At 41.4% G+C, this 24,393-nt stretch overlaps 1 protein-coding gene and 1 pseudogene across 1 annotated transcript; both read right to left on the bottom strand.

Annotated features, from left to right (window-relative positions):
• Positions 1-5,790: 5,790 nt before the first annotated feature.
• Positions 5,791-7,345, bottom strand: LOC140858723 (cytochrome P450 CYP72A616-like; annotated as a pseudogene).
• A 13,198-nt stretch (positions 7,346-20,543) lies between these two features.
• LOC105035364 (uncharacterized) lies at positions 20,544-24,062 on the bottom strand. The gene is made up of 2 exons (XM_073260032.1): positions 23,851-24,062; positions 20,544-21,297 (listed from the first exon to the last, which is right to left on the bottom strand). Exons 1-2 carry the CDS (start codon positions 24,060-24,062, stop codon positions 20,592-20,594), a joined length of 918 nt encoding a protein of 305 aa, XP_073116133.1. The 3' UTR covers positions 20,544-20,591.
• Positions 24,063-24,393: the final 331 nt, after the last annotated feature.

Genomic DNA, 24,393 nt, shown 5'->3' with positions numbered 1-24,393 from the left:
AAATTAAAAAGCTAGATATATTATTCAAAATATTATATATATTTATAAGAAGTCATATATATTGTTCAAAATATCATATATATTTACAGAAAGACATAACAACCAATAGGATATTATATAAAGATATAAGAAGCTATATATATTATTTAGGATGTTATATATATTCATAAGAAATTATATAAGGCATCAGGAAGTAATAATACTATCCTTTCTTTGTTCTACAGAGGAAAAAGGTATTTTCATTAAAAAAATTTGAAAAAAAAGTCAATCAACATTAAATGTTTGTTCCATTATTAATTGCGCTACATGGCCCAACAGTATGTTGTTTCTCCATCAAAGTGTGATGGACAAAGAATTACTCTTCACTTGAGAGTTGGTCTCAAATTGCCCCATCAGCTGGGCCGAGCCCAACCCAGCAGCTTGCCAATCCCCTTGGGTTGAGAGGTAGAGTCGGCTCCCTTTAGGGGTGTAAATGAGTTAAGTTGCTCATGAGCTACTCGAGCTCGATTGGACTCGATTATTATCGAGCTTGAGTAATCGAGTCAAGCTCAAGTAGTAGGATACTCGGCTCGAAAGCTTGCGAGCCTACTCGAATTTATATATATTTTTAATAATATTATTTTTATTTATAATATATATATTAATTTATATATTATTAGTAAGTTAAAGTTTAATTTCGAGCTCGAGTTTGGCTCGGTTGATATTCGAGCCAAATCGAATCAATCTCGAGTTTTACCTATTTTTAATCGAGCCGAGCTCGAACTTGGGATTTAAAGCTTGATCGATCCCAAGCTGAGATTCGAGCCCAAATATTTTGAGTTGAGTCAAACTCGAGCTTCTAGCTTCTCGATTTGGCTCGATTGCATCTCTAGCTCCCTTGGCTTGGGTGTGGCCAGCAAACGAGCTCGGGCTCCTGGCCCATTTAAGATGGGCAAAATCGAAGCCCATATCCACCATAGAAATGTCTTTACAGGGCCTATCTCCCTCCTGGCCCACAGCATGAAGTCCGATCCATTGGAGCTCAATCCCACCAACCAACAACGAGTTTGCCTCCATTCCTCTTTCCTTTTTTTCGGGCCCTACTTTCTAAGATTGGGTTCTCTCTGGGGGCTCGAGCCCTCCCCTTTTTTTTAATATGTGTAGGATGGGAGGGAGGATTCCTTTTAGCAATCATTATTTCTCTTCGATCCAGCCGCTTCTCTGCTGATCGTCGTCGGGTGACCTTGGACGATTTCTACCACCCATCAGAATCCTGCGGGAACTCCACTTGAGTGATTCAAGCTCAACACAAGCTTAATAGAAGTCCAGCCAGTTGTTTCTCACTGCTTTGTCAGCAAAGCATAAAAAACAGAATAAAACCAATTCGTTGGAAAAGTAACACATATACCAAAGTATATCAACAATATGAACAATTACTATACGATAATTGCGATTATACTATAGCATTTGAGTTGCCACATAAATGTAGTCACAGACACAAGCCTCACAAACCAGAAGAGAAATGGCTTCCAACGGACCCACATGAAACCAAGAAGTGATGCCTTTTTCCTTCATGGCAGGGTGGCAGAACACAACCACTGGAGGGATGATGCAGTGAGGTAATGGCATGGGTTTCAACCGGACCTTTTTGTTGAGCACTTGTCTCCCTTTAGAGCATGCACTGGAAAGATGTTCCAGATTCAAATCTGCAGGATGGAATTTTCATCTTGATTCTCAAAATAATAATCTATTCTAATTATGTTTTTAGAAACAAAATTAGGCACATTCTGACCATATTTTGTTAAGAAAAATGAAAGGGTATTAAAAAACACTGAAGGACAAAGCTGCAGTTACAGTTCTGCTCCATAAGGTAGTGCCAGAATCTTTATTTCCAGCTACAAACAATAGAACCAAGATCAGCACTTGTGATTTGCCTAGAGAGATAATGGAGGAAACTGTCTCCAACAAAGAAAAAGAAAAGAAAATTGTTGGGTGGATGTCTGGCCAGGATACCACCTATCAAGATCCTTTCAGTACCACGCGATGCAGCAGGAAGAAAAAAGAAACAAAACAAAAGAAAAACAATCAAAATACGTAGATCAGCCACAAAAGGGCTCGTCTTCACGGGGCATGCAAACTTCACTATGAAAAGAAAATTTTACAAGAGGAGACCTCACCCTCAACCCTTGTACACCCAATTTTTTCTCACCTGAAGTTCCCCTCACAAAAGCTCTCTCTCTCTTGGAGACCCCCCTGAACCCCTGAAGAGCCTGGCGACCGCTGTCCAGGAGCCTCCTGCTCCTTCTCTCTCAGCGCCCTCGCCTCTCTCTCTCTCTCCAATCGGGTTCGTACGGCTCTGTACGGCGAGAAACCCGAACCACACCTCCTCTGTTCGTCACAGTACCCTTTTAAAGGGTTAAACCGAGTTTAAACTTGATTAGAGAGGGATTAGGAGTCCTAAACAAAGCCAAAAAACCTCCTGAACCGTCGGATCAAGACCGCAATCTCTCTGGGCCGTCCGATCGTGCTTCGGTCCACGGAATAGTGCCGTGGACCGCGAGAATCGCGTGAGAAACGCCCACGCGGTCCACAGGCCCTGCCGTGGACCGCCCGATCCACGGTGGACCGGGGCAAGGGGCCCGCAGGCCGCTGGCCTGGGCCGGCCCGCGCGCGCGGGCCTGGGCCGTGCCTGCGCGCGCCTGGGCCGCGCGCCCGGCTGGGCCGCGTGCCCACCTGGGCCGTGCGCCCCGTTGGGCCGCGCGCCCGCTTGGGCCGCGCGCCCGGCTGGGCCACGCGCCCGCCTGGGTTGCGGGCCCCCACCGCGCGGGCCTGGGTCGCACGTCCCGTGCCGGCCTGGGTCGCTCGTCCCGCGCACCGCCGCCTGCGGCCGCGCCTGGGTCGCTCGTCCCGCGCACCGCCGCCTGCGGCCGCGCCGCTGCCGCCCGCCGGCGGTCCTCCACCACCTCGATTCTCGTACCGACTTCAAAATCTCGTATCTCCTCCATCCGAGCTCCGTTTCAGATGATCTTGGTCTCGTTGGACTCCATTTTTCACCGCGAACCTCACTGTGGGGTCAATGTGGGCTGAATCTCAAGGTGTCAAATCCTAACAATCTCCATCTCGACTCGATATTCGGCTTCCTCCAAACTCCGAGAGCTTCTGGATCTCCTCGCCCCCATGCCCTGGGGCAATCGCCTGCTGATCATGGATGGGCAAACATGGGAGTCGAGCCAGGCTGCTCGATCCCATCTCCGTCGTATGCTGTGCTCCTCCTGACCTGAGATCTGCTCGGGGCATCATCCTGCGGTAATAGGAATCTCACCTTGCGACGTCGCCTCTCGTCCTCCCGAGTCTCCTGTCTCGTGCCCGATCCGCCTCCTGGAGCTCCACCTCGCTCTGGGCTCGGCCTGGCTCCCGAAGCTCCACCTCGCACTGGGCTCCCCGCCAGGTAATAATGTCCTCTGCTCCCTTTCTTCCCCTCCAGCACAATCCTATCACCGCGTAGCACCCTCAGGATTCCTCCACCAGCTACCATCCTGTAGCCTCTTGAATCCAGTCTGCTAAATGAGATAAGATTCCGCCTGAAATCGGGTATGTATCGGACCTCCCCCAATCTCCTCAATGCACCATCATGTGTCCTCCAGCTGACCGTCCCAATGCCTCTGATCGCACAGCTCGATCCATCCAGCAGATATACAGTGCCCACACTGTTCTCCAGGGAGTCAAACTGCTCCTCTCTGCAGCATACATGATAGGGGCATGCAGAATCTAATATCCACTGCTGGGAAGAAGTAGATACCTCATCAGATATCTCCAAGACATCTCCATCTGAATCGCTGCCGGCCGTCGCTATAGCAGCCACCGTTCGATTTTTTAGTTGAGGGCAATCTCTAGCTAGATGCCCCAACTCCTCACACCGGTAACACCTGGTTTTGTTCAAGTCCCTCCTGGACTTGGATCACCCTCGTTGCGATCTCCTGTTGCTCCGTCTACCACCTCCTGCTCCTCCAGAAGCCACCAAAGCTGAGCTACCGCCACCTGAGCTCGAAGCTGGGTTCTCCCTCCTGAGAACCTCATTCTGGAGTATCACCGCGGTGACCTCGTCCATCTTGATAGTGCTCTTTCCCACTAGAAGAGCAGTCACCAAGGACTCGTACGAAGGGGGAAGCGACGCCAGCAAAACCAGCACCCTGATCTTCTCCTCAACATTCTCACCAACGCTGAGGAGGTCGGTGAGGATCTTCTGGAAGTGGCTGAGATGCTTCTGCACGCTCTGTCCCTCAGTCATCCGCAGTTGGTAAAACTGCCTCCAGAGGAAAAGAGTGTTGGTGAGAGACTTCGCCATGTACAACTCCTCGAGCTTCGACCACAGCACCGTCGGAGAAGTCTCGCTCAGTACATGGATCACCACCTCATCCGCCAGATACATGCGGATGGTACTCACCGCCTGCATCTGTAGCCGTTTTCAATCCTGCACCTCTATGGTGGTCGGCTTCTCATCGCACAAGAGAGCATCGATCAACCCCTGTTGGATGAGCACGTCCTTCACCCTTGCCTGCCACAAGGAGAAATTGCTCTTACCATCAAACTTGTTGATCTCCATCTTGATTGTTCTTGTTTTCTCCATCTTCGGTCTTGCTCACCACCGCTGCAATCTGCGTCCTTGTACCGCCTTGCTCTGATACCACTTGTTGGGTGGATGTCTGGCCAGGACACCACCTCCCAAGATCCTTTCAGTACCACGCGATGCAGTAGGAATAAAGAAGAAACAAAACAAAAGAAAAACAATCAAAATACGTAGATCAGCCACAAAAGGGCTCGCCTCCACGGGGCATGCAAACTTCACTATGAAAAGAAAATTTTACAAGAGGAGACCTCACCCTTAACCCTTGTACACCCAATTCTCTCTCACCTGAAGTTTTCCTCACAAAAGCTCTCTCTCTTTTGGAGACCCCCCTGAACCCCTGAAGAGCCTGGCGACCGCTGTCCAGGAGCCTTCTGCTCCTTCTCTCTCAGCGCCCTCGCCTCTCTCTCTCTCCAATCGGGTTCGTACGGCTCTGTACGGCGAGAAACCCGAACCACACCTCCTCTGTTCGTCACAGTACCCTTTTAAAGGGTTAAACCGAGTTTAAACTTGATTAGAGAGAGATTAGGAGTCCTAAACAAAGCCAAAAAACCTCCTGAACCGTCGGATCAAGACCGCAATCTCTCTGGGCCATCCGATCGCGCTCCGATCCACGGATTAGTGCCGTGGACCGCGAGAATCGCGTGGGAAACACCCACGCGGTCCACAGGCCCTGCCGTGGACCGCCCGGTCCACGGTGGACCGAGGCAAGGGGCCAGCAGGCCGCTGGCCTGGGCCGGCCCGCGCGCGCGGGCCTGGACCGCGCCTGCGCGTGGGCCTGGGCCGCGCCTGCGCGCGGGCCTGCGCGTGCCTGGGCCGCGCGCCCGGCTGGGCCACGCGCCCGCATGGGCCGCGGGCCCCCACCGCGCGGGCCTGGGTCGCGCGTCCCGCGCTGGCCTGGGTCGCGTGTCCCGCACACCGCTGCCTGCGGCCGCGCCGCTGCCGCCCGCCGCCGGTCGCCGGCGGTCCTCCGCCGCCTCGATTCTCGTGCTGACTTCAAAAGCTCGTATCTCCTCCATCCGAGCTCCGTTTCAGGTGATCTTGGTCTCGTTGGACTCCGTTTTTCGCCGCGAACCTCGCTGTGGGCTCAATGTGGGCTCAATCTCGAGGCGTCAAATCCTAACAAAAATAGATTTATGTTCTCTGCTTACAGAAGGATCATCACATGTTGCAGTAGTCATGTGTTATTAATGATGAAAAGAGGATATCAGACTCTGCGTAGCCTAATTTGAGAACCATGCTGGGGTTGAAGAGTTATAACAGTGTATGGAGCATGGACATAGGATGGTGAAAGCTCAAATGAGAAATGCTGAAGAATCATGCTTAATCCCATCTTAGCTTCCAGCAATGCAAAACTCTGTCCGATACAAGTCCGAGGACCCCAACCAAATGGAAAAAATGCTAGCTGACCTTTCGATGCCTTTGAAATCCCTTCTGCAAATCTCTCTGGATTGAACTCACTAGCATCATTGCCCCAGAATTCTGGGTCATGGTGAATGAAGATCACAGGCAGTAAGAGTAGCACACCTGCAGGGCAAGTGATATCTCCAAGTTTCAGTGTTTTGTATGTCCTGCGATTGAGTTGAATTACAGGTGGGTATAACCTGAGAACCTCGTAAAGAATCATAGTGACCTGCCACATGAATTTAATCATTAAGGAAACACTTCACCTTGATGCTAGATTTCGTGTGAGAAGCTCTGCTGGATAGATCATAGCACCCAGAATAGGCTGTTTTTTCTAAGTAGCACAAAGCAGTACAGAAATCATCATGTAAAAATGTGGGAGAAAATGAGAACCATTTAATGCATAGCTTCCATTTGAGTTTCCAAAATACATTTTATATTGTCTTCTTATCATTGATTTAAAAGAAATAATTCTGAATCTAAAACTGTTTCCATAGCATAGTATAGAGACAAGCAGTCTCATTCCGGACAAAAAGTTATCTATCGGTATCAAACAAAATGCAATATGCCTTTAACAAATGATTATATTTTATTTAGAGTTACTATGCTAAGAGCAATACTATTCATACAAAACTGTAGATCCAATGTCTCTAGTCGTAGGGTTTTTTTGACATTTCAAATCAATTAAATAGACAACAAAGGGAATGTAACAAATATACTCACAATCTTTAGACGGTTCAAGCCATCATAATCTGGTCACTTTTTCCAAAAGAGTTCTAAAACCTCTTCTCTTGCACCGACCTGCCAGCTTGGATGCATACTCAAGACAACCATTGTCCATGTGAGTAACACAGATGTAGTCTCCTGCCCTGCAAAGTAGAAAAGTTTACACTCTTCAATCACCTCTTCGGTGGTCATCCTAGTGTTCTTGGAGTTCCCATGTTCTTGGAAGTGTTTCAAATTAGATTTTCTCATCAAATCCAATAAGTCATCATTACTAGCTTCACCCAAGTTTATAGCCTTCTCTCTCTTCTCAATTATGCCTCTTAGGAGTGCTCAAACCTCTCTATCAATTTTTTTTCTTCTTTTGTAACCTTTGTAACCATAACTACTCTATATTTTGCAGTCTCATTTGCTTGAAACATCTCAGGATCTCAACAGCTGCGTCAATGTGGCTATGATGCGAAAGAAATATTGAAACATTTAATGTGCAGGTGATTATGGGTAATAGATACATATATTTATAGTCATTGAGATTGCACCTTGATTGAGCTCTCATACCAAACCATTTTCCATTCCGGTGACCACAATAGTGATACCTGAATCCTCCTCTTCCATTCTTCTAAGAGGTTCGTTCTCTCTTCCAACCAGATGGCACAGCTCCGGATCGATCTTTGATCTCTGTTGTGGTCAATCTCATGTTGCGTCTAGCTCTGACGAAGAGCAACCTATAAAAAAAGTCCATTGACCGGAATTGTATTCATCGGAGACCCTTCGATGCTTAAGTCAGTGGAAAGTGGATGAATAGTAAGTTGAATATAGAAAGTGACAAAGTGTTTGTCCAGAATTATCTTACCAATACTGTTCATTTACCTCCTTTTTATAGACAAGTTGTTGATAACCATTTGTAACAGTTAGATATGTGGGTTCCGCTTATTTCGGTACTATGTAATCATGGGATGGGTAGTTAATGTCCACTGATGATCATGGTACGTGGCCGTTATGCGCTTTCTGCGCTGGTGATTTCTAATATACCGACTTTATGTCGGTAGTCTGAGTGTACCTGTCACGCTCCGAACCCAACACCCGGATCGGATACGTGATGGCCGCACACTCTTTAAAGCAAGCCCTAAAGAATATGCAAGGCCAAATTAAATCGTTACAACCTTAACATCCATAACAATTTATTTCAACAATAATTCATAAAACCTTGCATAATTACAATTTAAATTTCTTCAATTCTCTGATCAGATACTATAACACTCTATTTATCCTTCTGCTCACTCGTAAATCCAAGCCATAGCCAATCATAAGCATCCTGTAACTCTGAGAAGGAAAAGAAAGATGAAGGGGTGTGAGCTTTACAGTCCAGTAAGAATTTTTATATCACACTGATATAGTAATATAATCTGAAAATAAGAATAAGCAATAAAACACAAAATCTCATGTTCAATATTCAGAATACTGCAAACATCCATAAATTTACTGTCTTGTTAAAATAGATGTATCATCATATGTTAACAGGTGAAAAACTTTTATTCAACAATTATTTCATGTCTTACCTTTCATTTCTCTTTTCATAATTACATGATTTTTAACATTTTCTTTCTGGCTCTGGACTATCCAAGTCTATACCTCAGTCATCATCCGGATCGAATCCACTTAAAAAGCCTTTCAAGGCTGTCCCAGGATGATCTCCTGGCCGGCTGTCCTACGTACGAAAGCCCGTGAGAGGCTGTCCCAGGCATAAGCTCCTGACGGGCTATCCCAGGCATGAGCTCCTGGCCGGCTGATCCACCTGTAAGCCAGTGGGGGCTGTCCCAGGCATAAGCTCCTAGCAGACTGTCTCAGGCATGAGCTCCTGGCCGGCTGATCCACCTGTAAGCCAGTGGGGGCTGTCCCAGGCATAAGCTCCTGGCGGGCTGTCCCAGGCATAAGCTCCTGGCCGGCTGTTCTACATGACAAGGCTAGTTCATACCATATATCTCTTTCTTTTCATTTGATCATTATGTGTTGATTTCATCAAATTAATTCTATCTTGTATTATGATCAATTCAGATATGTCATATCCATATAATCATGCCATCAATCTCTGATACATATATATTGACATAACATACTCATGCTCAAAATCAAATAACAATATCTCAGATATAATAAATTCATCGATCTCAAATCCGACGATGCAAAACCAATAATGCAAGACCAACAGTAAAATAGCATATTTATAATGGTGATCATGTACAGAGATTCTTACCTTTATCAGTGACTGATTCGAGTACAGAAATCAATGTTCTTCTTTGATTTATGAATTTCTCTAACAAAATATTCTACTCGATATCTTATGCAGACAATCGTATCTCTTCATAACCCTGATCAAATATAAAAATCATATATAGAGAAATTATCGATAATCGATCCTAATAACACAAATCTAGGACCTCTCTTAGGATTAACCAAAATTAGGATTTGTCTAAGTATCAGGATCCTCCACTAATCTATAAGACTTTTAGAGAGAGAAAATCCAGGAAGAGAGAGAAAATTTTAGAGAGAGAAAGTAGAGAGAGAAAATAAAGAGAATCTTTGTATCCTTCAGATAAGATAATCATGATCGAGATTATCAGAGGTCCTATCAAGGTGACTCAATATGAATCAAATATTATAAATTTCGAATAAGATCGAGCTGGGATCAAATCTGCTGCATGAATTTCGGAGCAATCTCAAATCATCATATTTTTATTTCAAATTTATCCTAAGGTCTGTGATGCAATTAGAGAGAGAGTAGAAAGACCTTAGAGAGATAAAATCCATAAAGAGAGAGAAAGATCTAGAGAGAGAATCTAGAGAGAGAATATAGAGGAGAGAGGAAAGAGAGAGAAAGGAGGGAGAGGAGAGAGAAAAAATTCTCTCTTTCCTTCTTCTTTTTTTTTTCTATTTTTATTTTATTTTGTTTTCTTTTTCTTTTTCTTTTTTCTCTTTTTCCTTTTCTTTTTCTTTTTCTTTTTCTTTTTCTTTTTTTTCTTTTTCTTTCTTCTTCTTTCTTTTTCCTTTTCTTCCCGTGGCCTCCCTTGGGCCGAAATAGGGGGAGGACCAGAGAGGGCTCGGTGGCTCGACTCTGATGAAGGTGGCAGCACGGTCGGAGGTCCGACAGTAGCGATTGACAGCGGTGGGGCAAAGGATGGCCGGCGGCAAGGTTCAACTGGCAAGAAGTCAAGAAAAATCAAAAAAATAGGGTACCGCCGCTTTTCTTTTATTTTTCGATCATTGGCCAGTCACCGGCGGCCAAGACCTTTATGGAAGAGGGACAGAGAGACAAGGATCCTATCCTAGGCGTGAGACGCTGCAACTGGCGGCGTCGGTGGTCGAAAAAGAGAGAAAGATGGCCCGTCCGAACAGAGCAAAATAGGGGTCACCTTGTTCATGGATTTTCCGGCGATCCCGAAGGTCGGAGAGGGTGCACGAAGCTATGGAAAAGAGTGGAAGGAAGAGAGGAAGGAGAAGAAGGGTTTACCTCAAGCTTCAGCAGCGTCGTCGGCTCCAATTTCCGACGAGCATGAGTCGAGAGGTCACGGCTTCAACGGAAGAAATTAAGAGATCAAGCTCAAAGATCGCCGATTGAGAGTCTTAAGGGAGGGAAGGAGGGTTTATTATAGGGGAGCTATCCTACCATAAGCTGGACTCCATGGGTCTGATTTCACCGAGGTCGGAGGGGAAGAAGACTCCGCTTAGGAGTCTTCCTCCTCCCGTCGGGCTCTGTTTTGGGCTTCTCCAAATTTTGCCAGGCCCAAGAGCCCTATAGGCTGGGCCGTGACAATCTCTCCTCCTTAAAATAATTTCATCCTCGAAATTAAGTTATGTCGTTCGAGATACATATTTCAAAATATACATTCTTCATGTCATTCTTAAGCTTACGATAATGTCTTATATATTATTTATTTCTCATGATTATGTTATAATAAAAATTATTTAAAATTTTAAATTCATCTCCTCTTATTGATTTCTCAACTTTTTGAAGAACTGTAATATTTTGGACTTGTATTAATATACCACCGTTATTTGTCTAATACATTCCACTCAAAATTCATAATTATCTCAGACTACCCTTGATAGAAAAATAAATAAAGGTCAAACATCGGGCACTCTTCACAATCATTGATTTCTTTCTTCTCTTGACCTTCCAACAAATTTTATATGTAGACTCTCATCTTAAGAAAACCTCAATCTTCTATATCAGTCCAAGTAACAATATTAAATTTTTTTTAAAAAAAGAGATCTATGTTAGGACATTCTAAGTTTGAAGTAATATCAGAACTATCAAGCTCTTAATAAACTTGAGACATCTAGAATTTCTTGGTATTATCTACAATGAAGCAACTTACTGACAAAAATTATCCGGCTATGATCAGATTAGATCAAAATTTATAGCATCCTTTCATTATCAATAAAATTCTTTTTTATTTACAACTAATATATTTTATCATAATATCTTTTAATTTAAAAGATTAATATTTCTAATCAATTTAATCCACCACGCTTTTGCTGCGCACTCTGATCTTAATTTATCAAATTATATAAGTCTATCAAAGATAAAAAAAATATCCTTATATGTTAGATCAATCCAGGATAGATCCCACCCTTCAAATTTTATATAAGACTTAAGATAAAATTTTAAGTTTCTTTATCTTTACTACCTTTGGGTATAACATATAAAAATTAAATCTTGATCCACTTCCTATGTTTGAAATTATTGCATAAGCTTCATCACTCTTCAAGAATCCAACATGTCTAGAATCAATTGGAGTTAACCTTAGATTTACCTTACAATTATTTAAATAATTTCTAAATCAATCTTTCTTTTTTAAAAGAATTAATTCTAACTTGACAAATTAGAAGAACTCAAGCCAACATCCTTAAGTAGAATCAACTTGATTATTTCTTATAGAGCTCCCTTCATCACAACCCTTAATATTAATCAATAAATCCATACAAAATCTTGTCCTTTGTATAAGTCATTCAAAATTTAACACTAGCAAGATGTCTTAGTTCAATTTTAAAAAAATCCAAACTTTGACTTGAATAATTAATACACTTCACCATCTTCAACAATCACAAAAGAAATTAAAAAAAATCTAATCCAAAGATAGTAATACGAATTATTAAAGATTTCATCATAACCTGTATATCATACTCTGACAAAATAAATTTTTTTCTTTAATTTAACAACAATATCAAAATACTTTTGATCCATTTAGAAAAGTAAACTTTTGACTTGAAATTCAATGCAACTTGAAAGATCAAGGAATCATATTCAAAATATGATATTTTGAGTAACCAAAGATTTCACCAAAATATGTATCTCATATTCTCATAATAAAATTCAAGTATATTTTTCATCTAAGATTGAGTTTCATATATGACCTCTTATAGGTTCAGTGTTCAAAAATATTTCTCTCTCATATGATAAAATTTCTTCTTAGACCATATCCTAACTTCCTTCTGATAAATTTAAAATTTGAAATGCTCAGATAATTAACATCAAAATCAGAAAAGTTATCATGATTTTCGTCTATATAAGTTTAGCATTCCAAAATCATCGAGTATACTCAACATAACATATCAATACCTCCCACTTCCTTCCAGGGTCAACTCTTCTTATATTCAGGCCACCCTACTAATTGAAATCCAAGATATAACTCGTCAATTTTATTATGGACATCATACGCCATTTATGCATAAATTTCATCTTAATATCTATTGATTCGAAATCTAAATATTGAATATTCTCTTTTATATCTATCATGTTCCTCATGATCATAACCTAAGTTCAGATATCACTAAAATTACAATTCTGAATAATTATAACCTTAAACTCAAATATCACTTAAATCATATTTTCTAGTGACCATAACTTAAACTCTAATATCATTCTATCATACCTTTAATAATCATAATCTTAAACTCTGATATTATCAATCATACTCTATTGATTATAATCCTAAAGTTTTGATATCGCTTATATGACAATCTCTAGTGACCTTAAACCTGAGCTCTAGTACTGTTCTATCATATTCTCTGATATCACTTTGTCACATCCTATTGATCATGCATAAAATTTTGATATCACTTCATAATCCCTAGTGACTTAAACCTAAGCTTTGATATTATTCTATCACATTCTAATCATTTATATCGTAATCTCCAATGATCATAACCTAAGCTCTGATATCATTCTGTCACGCCCCGAACCCAACATCCGGATCGGATACGTGATGGCCGCACACTCTTTAGAGCAAGCCCTAAAGAATATGCAAGGCCAAATTAAATCGTTACAACCTTAACATCCATAACAATTTATTTCAATAATAATTCATAAAACCTTGCATAATTACAATTTAAATTTCTTCAATTCTCTGATCAGATAATATAACACTCTATTTATCCTTCTGCTCACCCATAAATCCAAGCCATAGCCAATCATAAGCATCTTGTAACTCTGAGAAGAAAATGAAAGATGAAGGGGTGTGAGCTTTACAGCCCAGTAAAAATTCTCATATCACACTGATATAGTAATATAATCTAAAAATAAAAATAAGCAATAAAATACAAAATCTCATGTTCAATATTCAGAATACTGCAAACATCTATAAATTTACTATCTTGTTAAAATAGATGCATCATCATATGTTAACAGGTGAAACACTTTTATTCAATAATTATTTCATGTCTTACCTTTCATTTCTCTTTTCATAATCACATAATTTTTAACATTTTCTTTCTGACTCTGGACTATCCAAGTTTATACCTCAGTCATCATCCGGATTGAATCCACTTAAAAAGCCTTTCAAGGTTGTCCTAGGATGAGCTCCTGGCCGGCTGTCCCACGTACGAAAGCCCGTGAGAGGCTGTCCCAGACATAAGCTCCTGGCGGGCTGTCCCAGGCATGAGCTCCTGGCCGGCTAATCCACCTGTAAGCCAGTGGGGGTTGTCCCAGGCATAAGCTTCTAGCGGGCTGTCCCATGCATAAGCTCTTGACCGACTGTTCCACATGACAAGGCTAGTCCATACCATATATCTCTTTCTTTTCATTTGATCATTATGTGTTGATTTCATCAAATCAATTCTGTCTTACATTATGATCAATTCAGATATGTCATATCCATATAATCATGCCATCAATCTCTGATACATATATATTGACATAACATACTCATGCTCAAAATCAAATAACAATATCTCAGATATAATAAATTCATCGATCTCAAATCTGATGATGCAAAATCAATAATGCAAGACCAACAGTAAAATAGCATATTTATAATAGTGATCATGTACAGGGATTCTTACCTTTATCGGTGACTAATTCGAGCATAGAAATCAATATTCTTCTTTGATTTATAAATTTTTCTAACAAAATATTCTACTTGATATCTTATGTAGACAATCGTATCTCTTCATAACCCTGATCAAATATAAAAATCATATATGAAGAAAATTACCGATAATCGATCCTAATAACACAAATCTAGGACCTCTCTTAGGATTAACCAAAATTAGGATTTGTCTAAGTATCAAAATCCTCCACTGATCCATAAGACTTTTAGAGAGAAAAAATTCATGAAGAGAGAGAAAATTCTAGAGAGAGAAAGTAGAGAGAGAATCTTTGTATCCTTTAGATAAGATAATCATGATCGAGATCATCAGAGGTCCTATCAAAGTGACTCAATATGAATCAAATATTATAAATTTTGAATAAGATCGAGCTGGAATCAAATCTACTGCATGAATTTCAGAGCAATCTCAAATCATCATATTTTTATTTCAAATTTATTCTAGGGTCTGTGATGCAATCAGAGAGAGAGTAGAAAGATCTTAGAGAGATAAAATCCATAAAGAGAGAGAAAGGCCTAGAGAGAGAATTTAGAGAGAGAAAATATAGAGAGAGAATGTAAAGGAGAGAGGAAAGAGAGAGAAAGGAGGGAGAGGAGAGAGAAAAATTTTTCTCTTTCCTTCTTCTTTTTTTTTCTATTTTTATTTTATTTTATTTTATTTTATTTTTCTTTTTTTTCTCTTTTTCTTTTTCTTTTTCTTTTTCTCTTTTTCTTTCTTCTTCTTTCTTTTTCCTTTTCTTCCCGCGGCCTCCCTTGGGCCGAAACAGGGGAAGGACCAGAGAGGGCTCGGTGGCTCGACTCCAATGAAGGTGGCAGCACGGTCGGAGGTCCGACAGCGACGATTGACAGCGGTGGGGCAAAGGATGGCCGGCGGCAAGGTTCGACCAGCAAGAAGTCAAGAAAAATCAAAAAAATAGGGTACCGTCGCTTTTCTTTTATTTTTCGATCATTGGCCGGTCACCGGCGGCCAAGACCTTCATGGAAGAGTGACAGAGAGACAAGGATCCTATCCTAAGCGTGAGACGTTGCAACTGGCAGCGCCGGTGGTCGAAAAAGAGAGAAAGATGGCCCGACCAAACAGAGCAAAACAGGGGTCACCTTGTTCATGGATTTTTCGATGATCCCGAAGGCTGGAGAGGGTGCACGAAGCCATGGAAAAGAGAGGAAGGAAGAGAGGAAGGAGAAGAAGGGTTTACCTCAAGCTTCAGCTGCGTCGTCGGCTCCAATTTCCGACGAGCACAAGTATGAGAGGTCACGGCTTCAATGGAAGAAATCAAGAGATCAAGCTCAAAGATCGTCGGTGGAGAGTCTTAAGGGAGGAAAGGAGGATTTATAGGGGAGCTATCCTACCCTAAGCTGGACTCCATGGGTCCGATTTCACCGGGGTCGGAGGGGAAGAAGACTCCGGTTAGGAGTCTTCCTCCTCCTGTCGGGCTCTGTTTTGGGCTTCTCCAAATTTTGCCAAGCCCAAGAGCCCTATGGGCTGGGCCGTGACAGTACCGATTATATGTCGGTAACCATAGAAATCCAGATGGCCATCGGTCAGCGATTCTGATAACCGACTGGCCATAAACTATAAAGTCAGTTGAGTCACTATAGTTGAATTATGTTTGCCAGAGAAATTAATTGAGAATTGCCAACTGCCAAACGGCTCATCGATTGATAGTCAGCGGCTTGTGCCTATTAGACCGATTGAAAGTCGGATGATGTGTTATAATTAAATCGAACTCATCTTGTAGTGTAGCTTTGATGGTCCATCATCCGTAACCAATAGATAGTTGGTTGGCCGACCGTGAATCTTGAAAACAATTTAATTGCCCTAACAATCTGTCATCATCAGATCCAAATCTCTGCTGAGACAAGGACCAATTGCTGGAGCTCTCTATCCACCCACTTATCATACAACAGCTCGCCTAAGAGCTCCACACAATCATCAATAGGAGGAAGTCCAAGCCCACCCTTGGAGCACTCACAGGGCTTGGAGAACCCCTAGGAGATTTTGGTGTTAGATAGATTCGCTTCAATTTAGAAGAGTTCAACACATTGTAGCCTCATTTGCATCAACTCCATCCAGCATAATTCCGGGTAATGGAGCAGAAGTTCAAGAAAACAAATAAAGAATACAAACCCAGAAATGGAAAAATCTGCAGACCACCAAGCAGAGAGTGACAAAGATTCAAACTTTTACCAGGTAAAGAAACAGAACAATTAAAATATCATTCCACATACAAAATACTCCAAACAGAGGCAAAATTCTCATCCTCTGTTCACAAATAAAATTTTTACCAAAAAAACTTTAACAAACAATACAATAACAAACACAATACAATATAAAAATATAAAAACCCAGATCTATGTGAATAAAAATATAAAAAAAATTATATCATGTAGAAAAATTAGATCTTTTATTGTGAGAACAGACCACACCAAGTCAATATCAAACCATATCTATAAACCCTACTCTTTTGCTGAACGAACAAATAAAATGCAGAACAAGTTTACCAAACAAAAACTTGTTCTGCATTTTATTTATTCATTCAGCAAAAGGGTAGAGCTTGTGAATATGTTTTGATATTGGCATGGAATGGTCTGTTCTCATGATAAAAGATTCAATTTTTTTCTTCAAAAAAAAAATTTTCCAAACAAAAGCAGAAAAAAGATTAAATCTTTCTCAGCACAACCACTACAACACTAAAATAAAGATAAAAATGTTTCAGTCTCTTCAGATCACTCAAAGATCCTAGATCCCAATCACAAAAACACTGATGCAAATACATCAAGTTCTCCTCGGAGCTCGTGGGTTTCATCCATGCACAAAACCTAAATCCATTACACCAAACAGACAAATGAACAACCATGTAAAATAAATGCAGAGAGAGAAAGAGGTCGTTCCCTAAAACTCGCCATTAGAGGAAGCTTCGGAGATTTTCGTCCTCGCTGTAGAAATCTCAAAGAGCGAGAGACGACGTAGAGCAGAATTCTAAGCTCTCTTGTATATAAATATCTGATTGAAAAATTTAAAGGAATAAATCGGACTAGGTTTAGATTAGTTAACAAACGGATTGGGAATGTGAGAGAGAGGAACAGAGTGGATCTGGGAGAACACCCATGGTCGCAGGTGGGACAGCAGAGATGAGGTGGCCGGCCATGTCCTCCTGCCGCTTGATCTTGCTCGTCTTCTTCTTGTAATTGCACACATAAATCGATCGAGCTCCCAAATGATCTCCGACACGCTCAGAATTTAAACCCGGCAAGTCCCCCCTAGGAGACTTGTCCCACTCCAATTCAGATTAGGAGGCAACGAAAGCAATAACCGTTTGGACTGCTTTCGAACTTTTACCAAGTCCGCCCAGGCGACGAGTCCTACTCCAATTCAGGTTGGGATTCACTATCCGATTAGGATTGGGTAAAATTGAAACCCCAGCACCCCTATATAAATAATCCAAGGGGAACTCCTCGGCTCTCCACGGAAAGCTTGGATACTCAACTGCATCACTGGAGGCGTGAGAGAGGAGTTGACAAGAAGCAATAGCGATCGACTCTCTCCCAAACGACGATCATGGCGACGGTGGCGTTCAATTTCGGCGACACTACTACGTACGTCAGTGCTTCGCTCAAGGGGAGAAATTCGGTGGCATCAGCAATGCTATTGGCCCCTGTGAACCTCCACCTTCACGTCTACGAGTTCAGCGATGGAGGTGAAAGCTTGGCCTGCCCGCCTGAGTTCTCTGATTTTTCCTTGAATCTCGGCCACTTGGTGGATCCACAAGGTCTTAATCCTATGATCCGTGAAATCCTTTCCCATGTTGGCTACCACGATACAAACACACAGCGGTTCTGGGAGGAGAAGATCACCAACTATGCTGCCAATGCAGGCCTAATCGCTGTCAAATTTGGGGTCCAAGAGCTGGAGCTAACCATTGATGTACGTATCCGCAACATGGCTCGTCTGGTGCTCGACGTGGAGCACGAGATGGTTGAGCAGGTGACAAATATTTCTGATCAAGAAATTGGAGGAGGGACTTTGGTGGTGTTCCGGCATCAGAGGCTTCAATCAAGGAGCTGGAGGTGGTGAAGTACAATGGTGTTGGAGGTGAGTTTGAAGAGAACAGGTGTTCGATATGTTTGGAGGAGTTTGAGTTCGAGATGGAGGTGAGGCGAATGCCTTGCAAGCATGTCTTCCATGGTGGCTGCCTCGTTCGGTGGCTAGAGAAAAGTCACCTTTGCCCTCTCTGCCGTCATGAGATGCCTATCTAGTGCGGTGTAATAGGAGCTGGTCTAAATTTTGTGTCATCTGTTGTTTTGTTCAAAAGGTTGGAGGTTTTGTACGTTTGATGTGGCTGGGTTTGGATTTCGGTTATTGGGTGGCTTTAATGTCTATGGTTGATAAAGATGTAATATGATTTTATTATCAAATTTTTGGTTAAATTGATTGAATGATTTCCATGTCCAATGGTGCTTGAATTCTTGGAGAGATCGGATTCCTCTTTTAACGGTGGTGAGTTGTTCTGCAGGGATTAAAATTGGAAACAATCTAGCCTCTTTTGGAAATTTTTCGAGTAACTGAGGTGGGTGTTAGTTTCTTTTTGTTCTTTCTTTCGTGTTATTAGTGATACAGGAATTAAGAATTCTGTTTTGAGCTATAGTTGATGCTCTTGAAAGGGTACTTATTTTTGATCCTACAAGACTTGTTGGAGTGCAAAAAATATGTTTTGAATCCGGTTATTGATCCTACAATCATTCAATTCATGCTAGAGTTCCAAGTTATGCCGTTGTTCCTTTTTTCCTATTGTTTTAAGTTTCTTTTTTTTTTGAATTTTTTAAGTATCTCTAGCTTGTCTCTAAGGCAGAGATCTATTATTTGCGTTGGGGTCTGTCCCTAGGATAGGTTAATGGAGCTGTTGGATGCGGTTCTGTTAGATCGCTGGAGAGTGGATGAGTGGTGTTCTTTTATTGGGCTTGTTGCTCCCTTATATTCTGCTTCTTGTCATCTAAGAAGCTCGTATGTTGTGTGTACAAAAAGAAATGATCAGAAGATTTATTCATTCTTTTCAATGTTGTCATATGTATATCTCCCTGCAGATGGCAAACTAGGAGTTAAATGTACAATTTGCTATTGTTGGGTGGATGTCTGGTCAGGACACTACCTCCCAAAATCCTTTCAGTACCACGCGATACAGCAGGAAGAAAGAAGAAACAAAACAAAAGGAAAAACAATCAAAATACGTGGATCAGCCACAAAAGGGCTCGCCTCCACGGGGCATGCAAACTTCACTATGAAAAAGAAAATTTTTACAAGAGGAGACCTCACCTCAACCCTTGTACACTCAATTCTCTCTCATCTGAAGTTCCCCTCACAAAAGCTCTCTCTCTCTTGGAGACCCCTCTGAACCCTTGAAGAGTCTGGCGACGCTGTCCAAAGCCTCCTGCTCCTTCTCTCACAGCGCCCTCGCCTCTCTCTCTCTTCTCGGGGTCGTACGGCCTTCGTACGGCGAGAAACACAAAACCACACCTCCTCTGTTCGTCTCAGGCCTTTTAAAGGCATAAACGAGACTTTAAACCTTGATTAGAGAGGGATTAGGAATCCTAAACAAAGCCAAAAACCCCCTGGACCGTCGGATCAAGACCGGGAGCCACCTGGGCCGTTGGATCGCACTCCGGTCCATGGAATAGTGCCGCGGACCGCGAGAAACGCCCATGCGGTCCACAGACCGCTCCGTGGACCACCCGGTCCACGGTGGACCGGGGCAAGGGGCCAGCAGGCCGCTGGGTCGCGCGTCCCGCACGGGCCTGGGCCTGGGTCGCGCATCTCGCGCGGGCCTGGGTCCCGCGTCCCACGCGGGCCTGGGACGCGCGTCCCGCGCCCGCCGCCTGCGGCCGCTGCCGCCCGCCGGCGGTCCTCCACCGCCTCGATTCTCGTGCCGACTTCATAAGCTCGTATCTTCTCCATCCGAGCTCCGTTTCAGGTGATCTTGATCTCGTTGGACTCCGTTTTTCGCCGCGAACCTCGCTGTGGGCTCAATGTGGGCTGAATCTCGAGGCGTCAAATCCTAACAGCTATTATAGGATTCTCTTGTTGTTCGATGTATGTTGTTTTTTTCTTTTATTTTCTCCAGCAGTGCTTGATGTTGCAGAATCTATATATCTTTGTTGCATGCGGTAAGTGAACTTCCAAAATGTCATAACTCTTTTTAAGTAATATGTTTGAATTATTTTTATTAATATATCGGGCGATTACGAGGTTGCTTCATCATTCTTTTTGTAAATATGGGTATCTATGTGCTTTATGTTATTGCAAATGCCATCCGGATATTCAATATATTCACTAAACAGCCTACGGCACCTTGTTGTTTAATTATATTCTATGAAAAATGACAAATACTATAATTCAGAAAAGAAACCTTTTTCTAATGGAAAAATTAGCATTTAGTAAGGAACAATATTTACAAAAACAACAACATTCAAATACAACCTGATCATTTGCTTTTACACGCATAACCACCACCACATTCCGAAGATTCGGAGGCTTCTTCAAAGTCACTACAATCCTCAATAACTTCCGTTGTCTCTCTTACATTACTTGAAGCTGAACCCTCAATAAGATCTGGCAAATGCATCTCTGGTAATGGAGCCTTCCTCTTGCTCCTCCGCTCACGCCATCTCTTTATGATTTTAGACATTTCATCAGAGATCTCATCATCCTTTTTGTAAGTATCCGCCATATCCTCCCCACCTTCGGAAGGTTGGTCCACTACAAAACTTTCATGCCTTATAAGAGAGAATGGTTTGAACCAGCCGCACCAGAGAATCAGAAGTATAATGTACATGTAAAGTGAAGTCCACACGTAGAACGTCCACTTCCAGTTGTATACCAATTCTTTTCCCCATGGAAGTTGAGAGTTCATGAAGATCTCTGCTGCATATACTTGTGGTAGATCAGTTGTCCCAGCCCTCGGTTTTAACCTCACTCTAATAGCCTCAGTTCTCTGACTGGTTTCCTTATATCTCAATATTTCTATGGTTATTTTCTGACTCTCAGTGCATATCCCCATTAAAAGAGGGATTCCCATTAGACATGTCCGCATTAATCGAACAGGCAGACTTTTGAACCTTAGCATGCATGGTTGGCTAAATGTTGTTATAGTGTCTCGATTAGGTGCAATAGCCTCTGCGGTTACCTGTCAAGGGATCCACAGTTATATGGTGTGAGTATATACATCGAGGAGGTCAATCAATTTATGAAGATGAAGTAAACTTAGTTTAAATTCCTCAAAATAAATAATTTAAGTGGAAATGAATCCTCTATACCAAGAGAACTGTCATTGACTATCCTGCAACATTAACTATGAATTGTTTTAGGCTCAACGCAATGGTAAATTAGATGGAAGGTAAGAAAGAAACAAGCAATTGTTTTTTACGTGGTACCCAGTTAAATTGATAGATTGCTCCGTGAGGAAAGACCAACATCAAATTGCATAATGTACCAAAAAAATAGCGCAATTCACAGTAGAAGACCATAATCATTAATTTGTAGAGTATGACATTCCATTTAATTCTACTACTGAAGCATAATTTGAATAATAATTTAACTAAAAAATATTGTCAGTTCTCCATTTTTTGTTTTTTTTGATAGAATTCTCCATGAATTATCCCCTAGAGGACTTTTAATTTTTGAATTAGACCTCGAACCCTAGCTTCTGGCACTCGTTCAAATTAAATATAAGTTTCTTTGTATTTGCCCCTTTTTGTTAATATCGCATATTAGTATCTGAAAAATGCACTCTCCCGATTCCCGAACTATTCTTTTCAAATAGTCACCGTCGTACGGTGGTGTCACCGGTGGCAGATCTAAAAATTTTATTTTATAAATTTAATATAATAAAATAAATAGATAAAAAAAAATATAATAATAATAATAAAATATTATTTTTAAAAAATAATAAAATTTATAAAAAATAATAATATATAATATTTTAAATATTTTTTATAATAAAAATATTATAAAAAAATAATATATACATTGTCCATTGTACGATGGACAGCTGCATGCAGTCAAGCGCAATATGCATCACACAACATGCAACCCCATAAGGCCCTGTACGGCCATACATCGTGAAATAGATGTATTGTGCTATGCATCGCATTAAATGGTGCATAGTAGAGGATTGACACTCTTAAATATAAAAGATTGATTTCTAGAATTAGGATAGAGTATTAAAAGATAAATAATTTATAATTAATAAAAAAAAGAGAGAGAATGGGGAGAGGTCAAAATAGTGTCAGAGAAGGAAAAAGAGAGACAGGTAGGATATGTGAGTCCTTAAAGAAAGAGAATATATGTCATAATTATTTTTTTGATACGATCTTTTTTTTTTATTTTTTATTTTTTAAAATTTTACATGAGATATAAGATAAATTCATAAAATCAATGGAGATAATTTTAATTTTTTTTACTAATGTGTGTATATGTGTATATATATATATATAATATTTTTTTTGAATCAATTGATCCACATTTAACCACTTGCATCCGCCAATGCGTTGTTGGGATTTTTTTTTTTTTTAATATGGATAAAAAGCTTGTTTTACTAAGCACTACGGGAGCAACAAAGAACAAAGTATATGTTGCACAAAGCTGTCACAGCTCCCATGATTACAGCAGAAACGGTAGCTACCACTGTACAATAATGTTGAAGAAAAGCCAAAAAGAAAAAAGAAAAAGAAAAAGAAAAAAGGGTAGACTCCAATCACATGAAATTGAAGTTGATAATCATGCTTAGAGCCGGATAACGTTTGAGGCAAAAAAATGAGAAAATATGGGGAGTAATAAAAACAAGGAGTACCTGTTTGACCCAGGCGTTGTAGATACCTATGTATAATAATTGTTGGACCAATTGAATCTACTCCCTCCGATTTACAGTCGGCCAATCAACCATATATCAGTGATTGGTGATGGACCATAAAAACTACACTACAGAATGAGTTCTAGCTCAATTACAACACTTTATCCGACTCTCAATTGGTATAACAAGTAAAACGTCCGACTATCAATCGATTACACTGACATATAGTTAGAGATTCTTGATCAACTTTCACCCTGGACCTCAACTATAGTAACTGCTGACTAGTCGGTACGCCAGAATAACCAACTGATGGTCAGCTGATATACCATATGTACCGACATACAGTCGGCACATCAAAATTATTGACATATAATCGGCATATTGAAAACTGCCAGTATGGAAGGCGTATAACGACAACATACACGATTATCAGTAGACACTAACTACCCATCCCACAATCACATGATTCCAAAATAAGTGGGACCCATGTGCTTAACCATTACAAACGGTTACCAACAGCTCGTCTATAAAAGGAAAAAAAATGAACAGTATTGGTAAGACACTTTTGGACTGATATTCTATCACTTTGAAAATTCTATCTGCTGTTCACTACTCTTTATTGATTTAAGCATTGAAGGGTCCCCTCTGAATTTAATTTCGAACTGTGGACTTCTTTTGCAGATTTCTCTTCGTTGGAGCTAGGTTTAATAGGGTATTAGCCGCAACAGATTAGCGTGCCAGATAGGATGGGAACGAATCCAACAATGATAAAATTAAGAGCTCAAAATAACTCCACCAGCTCCATCAGGCTGTCTTCCCATTGGAAAGATCTCCCTCCTCCACTATCAATGGCAGAGCCCAGTTTTTCACATCCCATTATCATTACAGATACCCAACTCGCTGCTTTAATGCAGCAAATAAAAGTACTGACGGAGATAGTGCACAGCTTCCAATAGCAACAAACACAGTAGCAACAGCAATCGGTGGCAGAGGAGCCGACGGCACATACAGTGCCATCCAGACACAGTCACCATGCTTTATGACGATCTCTTTCTCCATCTCCAGAATGACGACCGTCTTGACATTCTCATCATGTCGAGCCATCTCCTTTTCGGCACTAACTTCTCCTTCATGTCAATATAGTATCAAGAAGGAAAAAAGACTATGTTCACCTTCGACTTCTCGATCAAGTTCTTCAGTGGACTACCCCTGGGTTCTTATAGCAATGACGGCTCGACGACTATGAATGCAAGTTTAAGGAGATCGACTGTTAACTCGCCCAACTCCAAGTGGATGGCCGAGGGTCCTCCAACGATCTTGACTTCCACATTGCTCAACCTCTCTCTTAGCGCATTTTGAATGAGCCGATCCCATTTTGATTCAAGATGCCATAAATGAAGCCATATGATGGCTTCATCGATTTGATTAACCATCT

This window comes from Elaeis guineensis, chromosome 6 (genome assembly GCF_000442705.2).
Source record: "Elaeis guineensis isolate ETL-2024a chromosome 6, EG11, whole genome shotgun sequence".
NCBI lineage: Eukaryota > Viridiplantae > Streptophyta > Magnoliopsida > Arecales > Arecaceae > Elaeis > Elaeis guineensis.
This window is presented reverse-complemented; position numbering and strand designations above follow the sequence as displayed.

What these genes read in the sequence shown, in the direction of transcription:
- LOC105035364 (XM_073260032.1), bottom strand. Translation starts at nt 24,062, where the DNA reads ATGGCTCGACATGATGAGAATGTCAAGACGGTCGTCATTCTGGAGATG. An exon ending in GCATTAAAGCAGCGAGTTGG is followed by an intron (nt 21,298 to 23,850) that starts GTATCTGTAATG and finishes GTGGATCCCTTG; the next exon opens with ACAGGTAACCGCAGAGGCTA.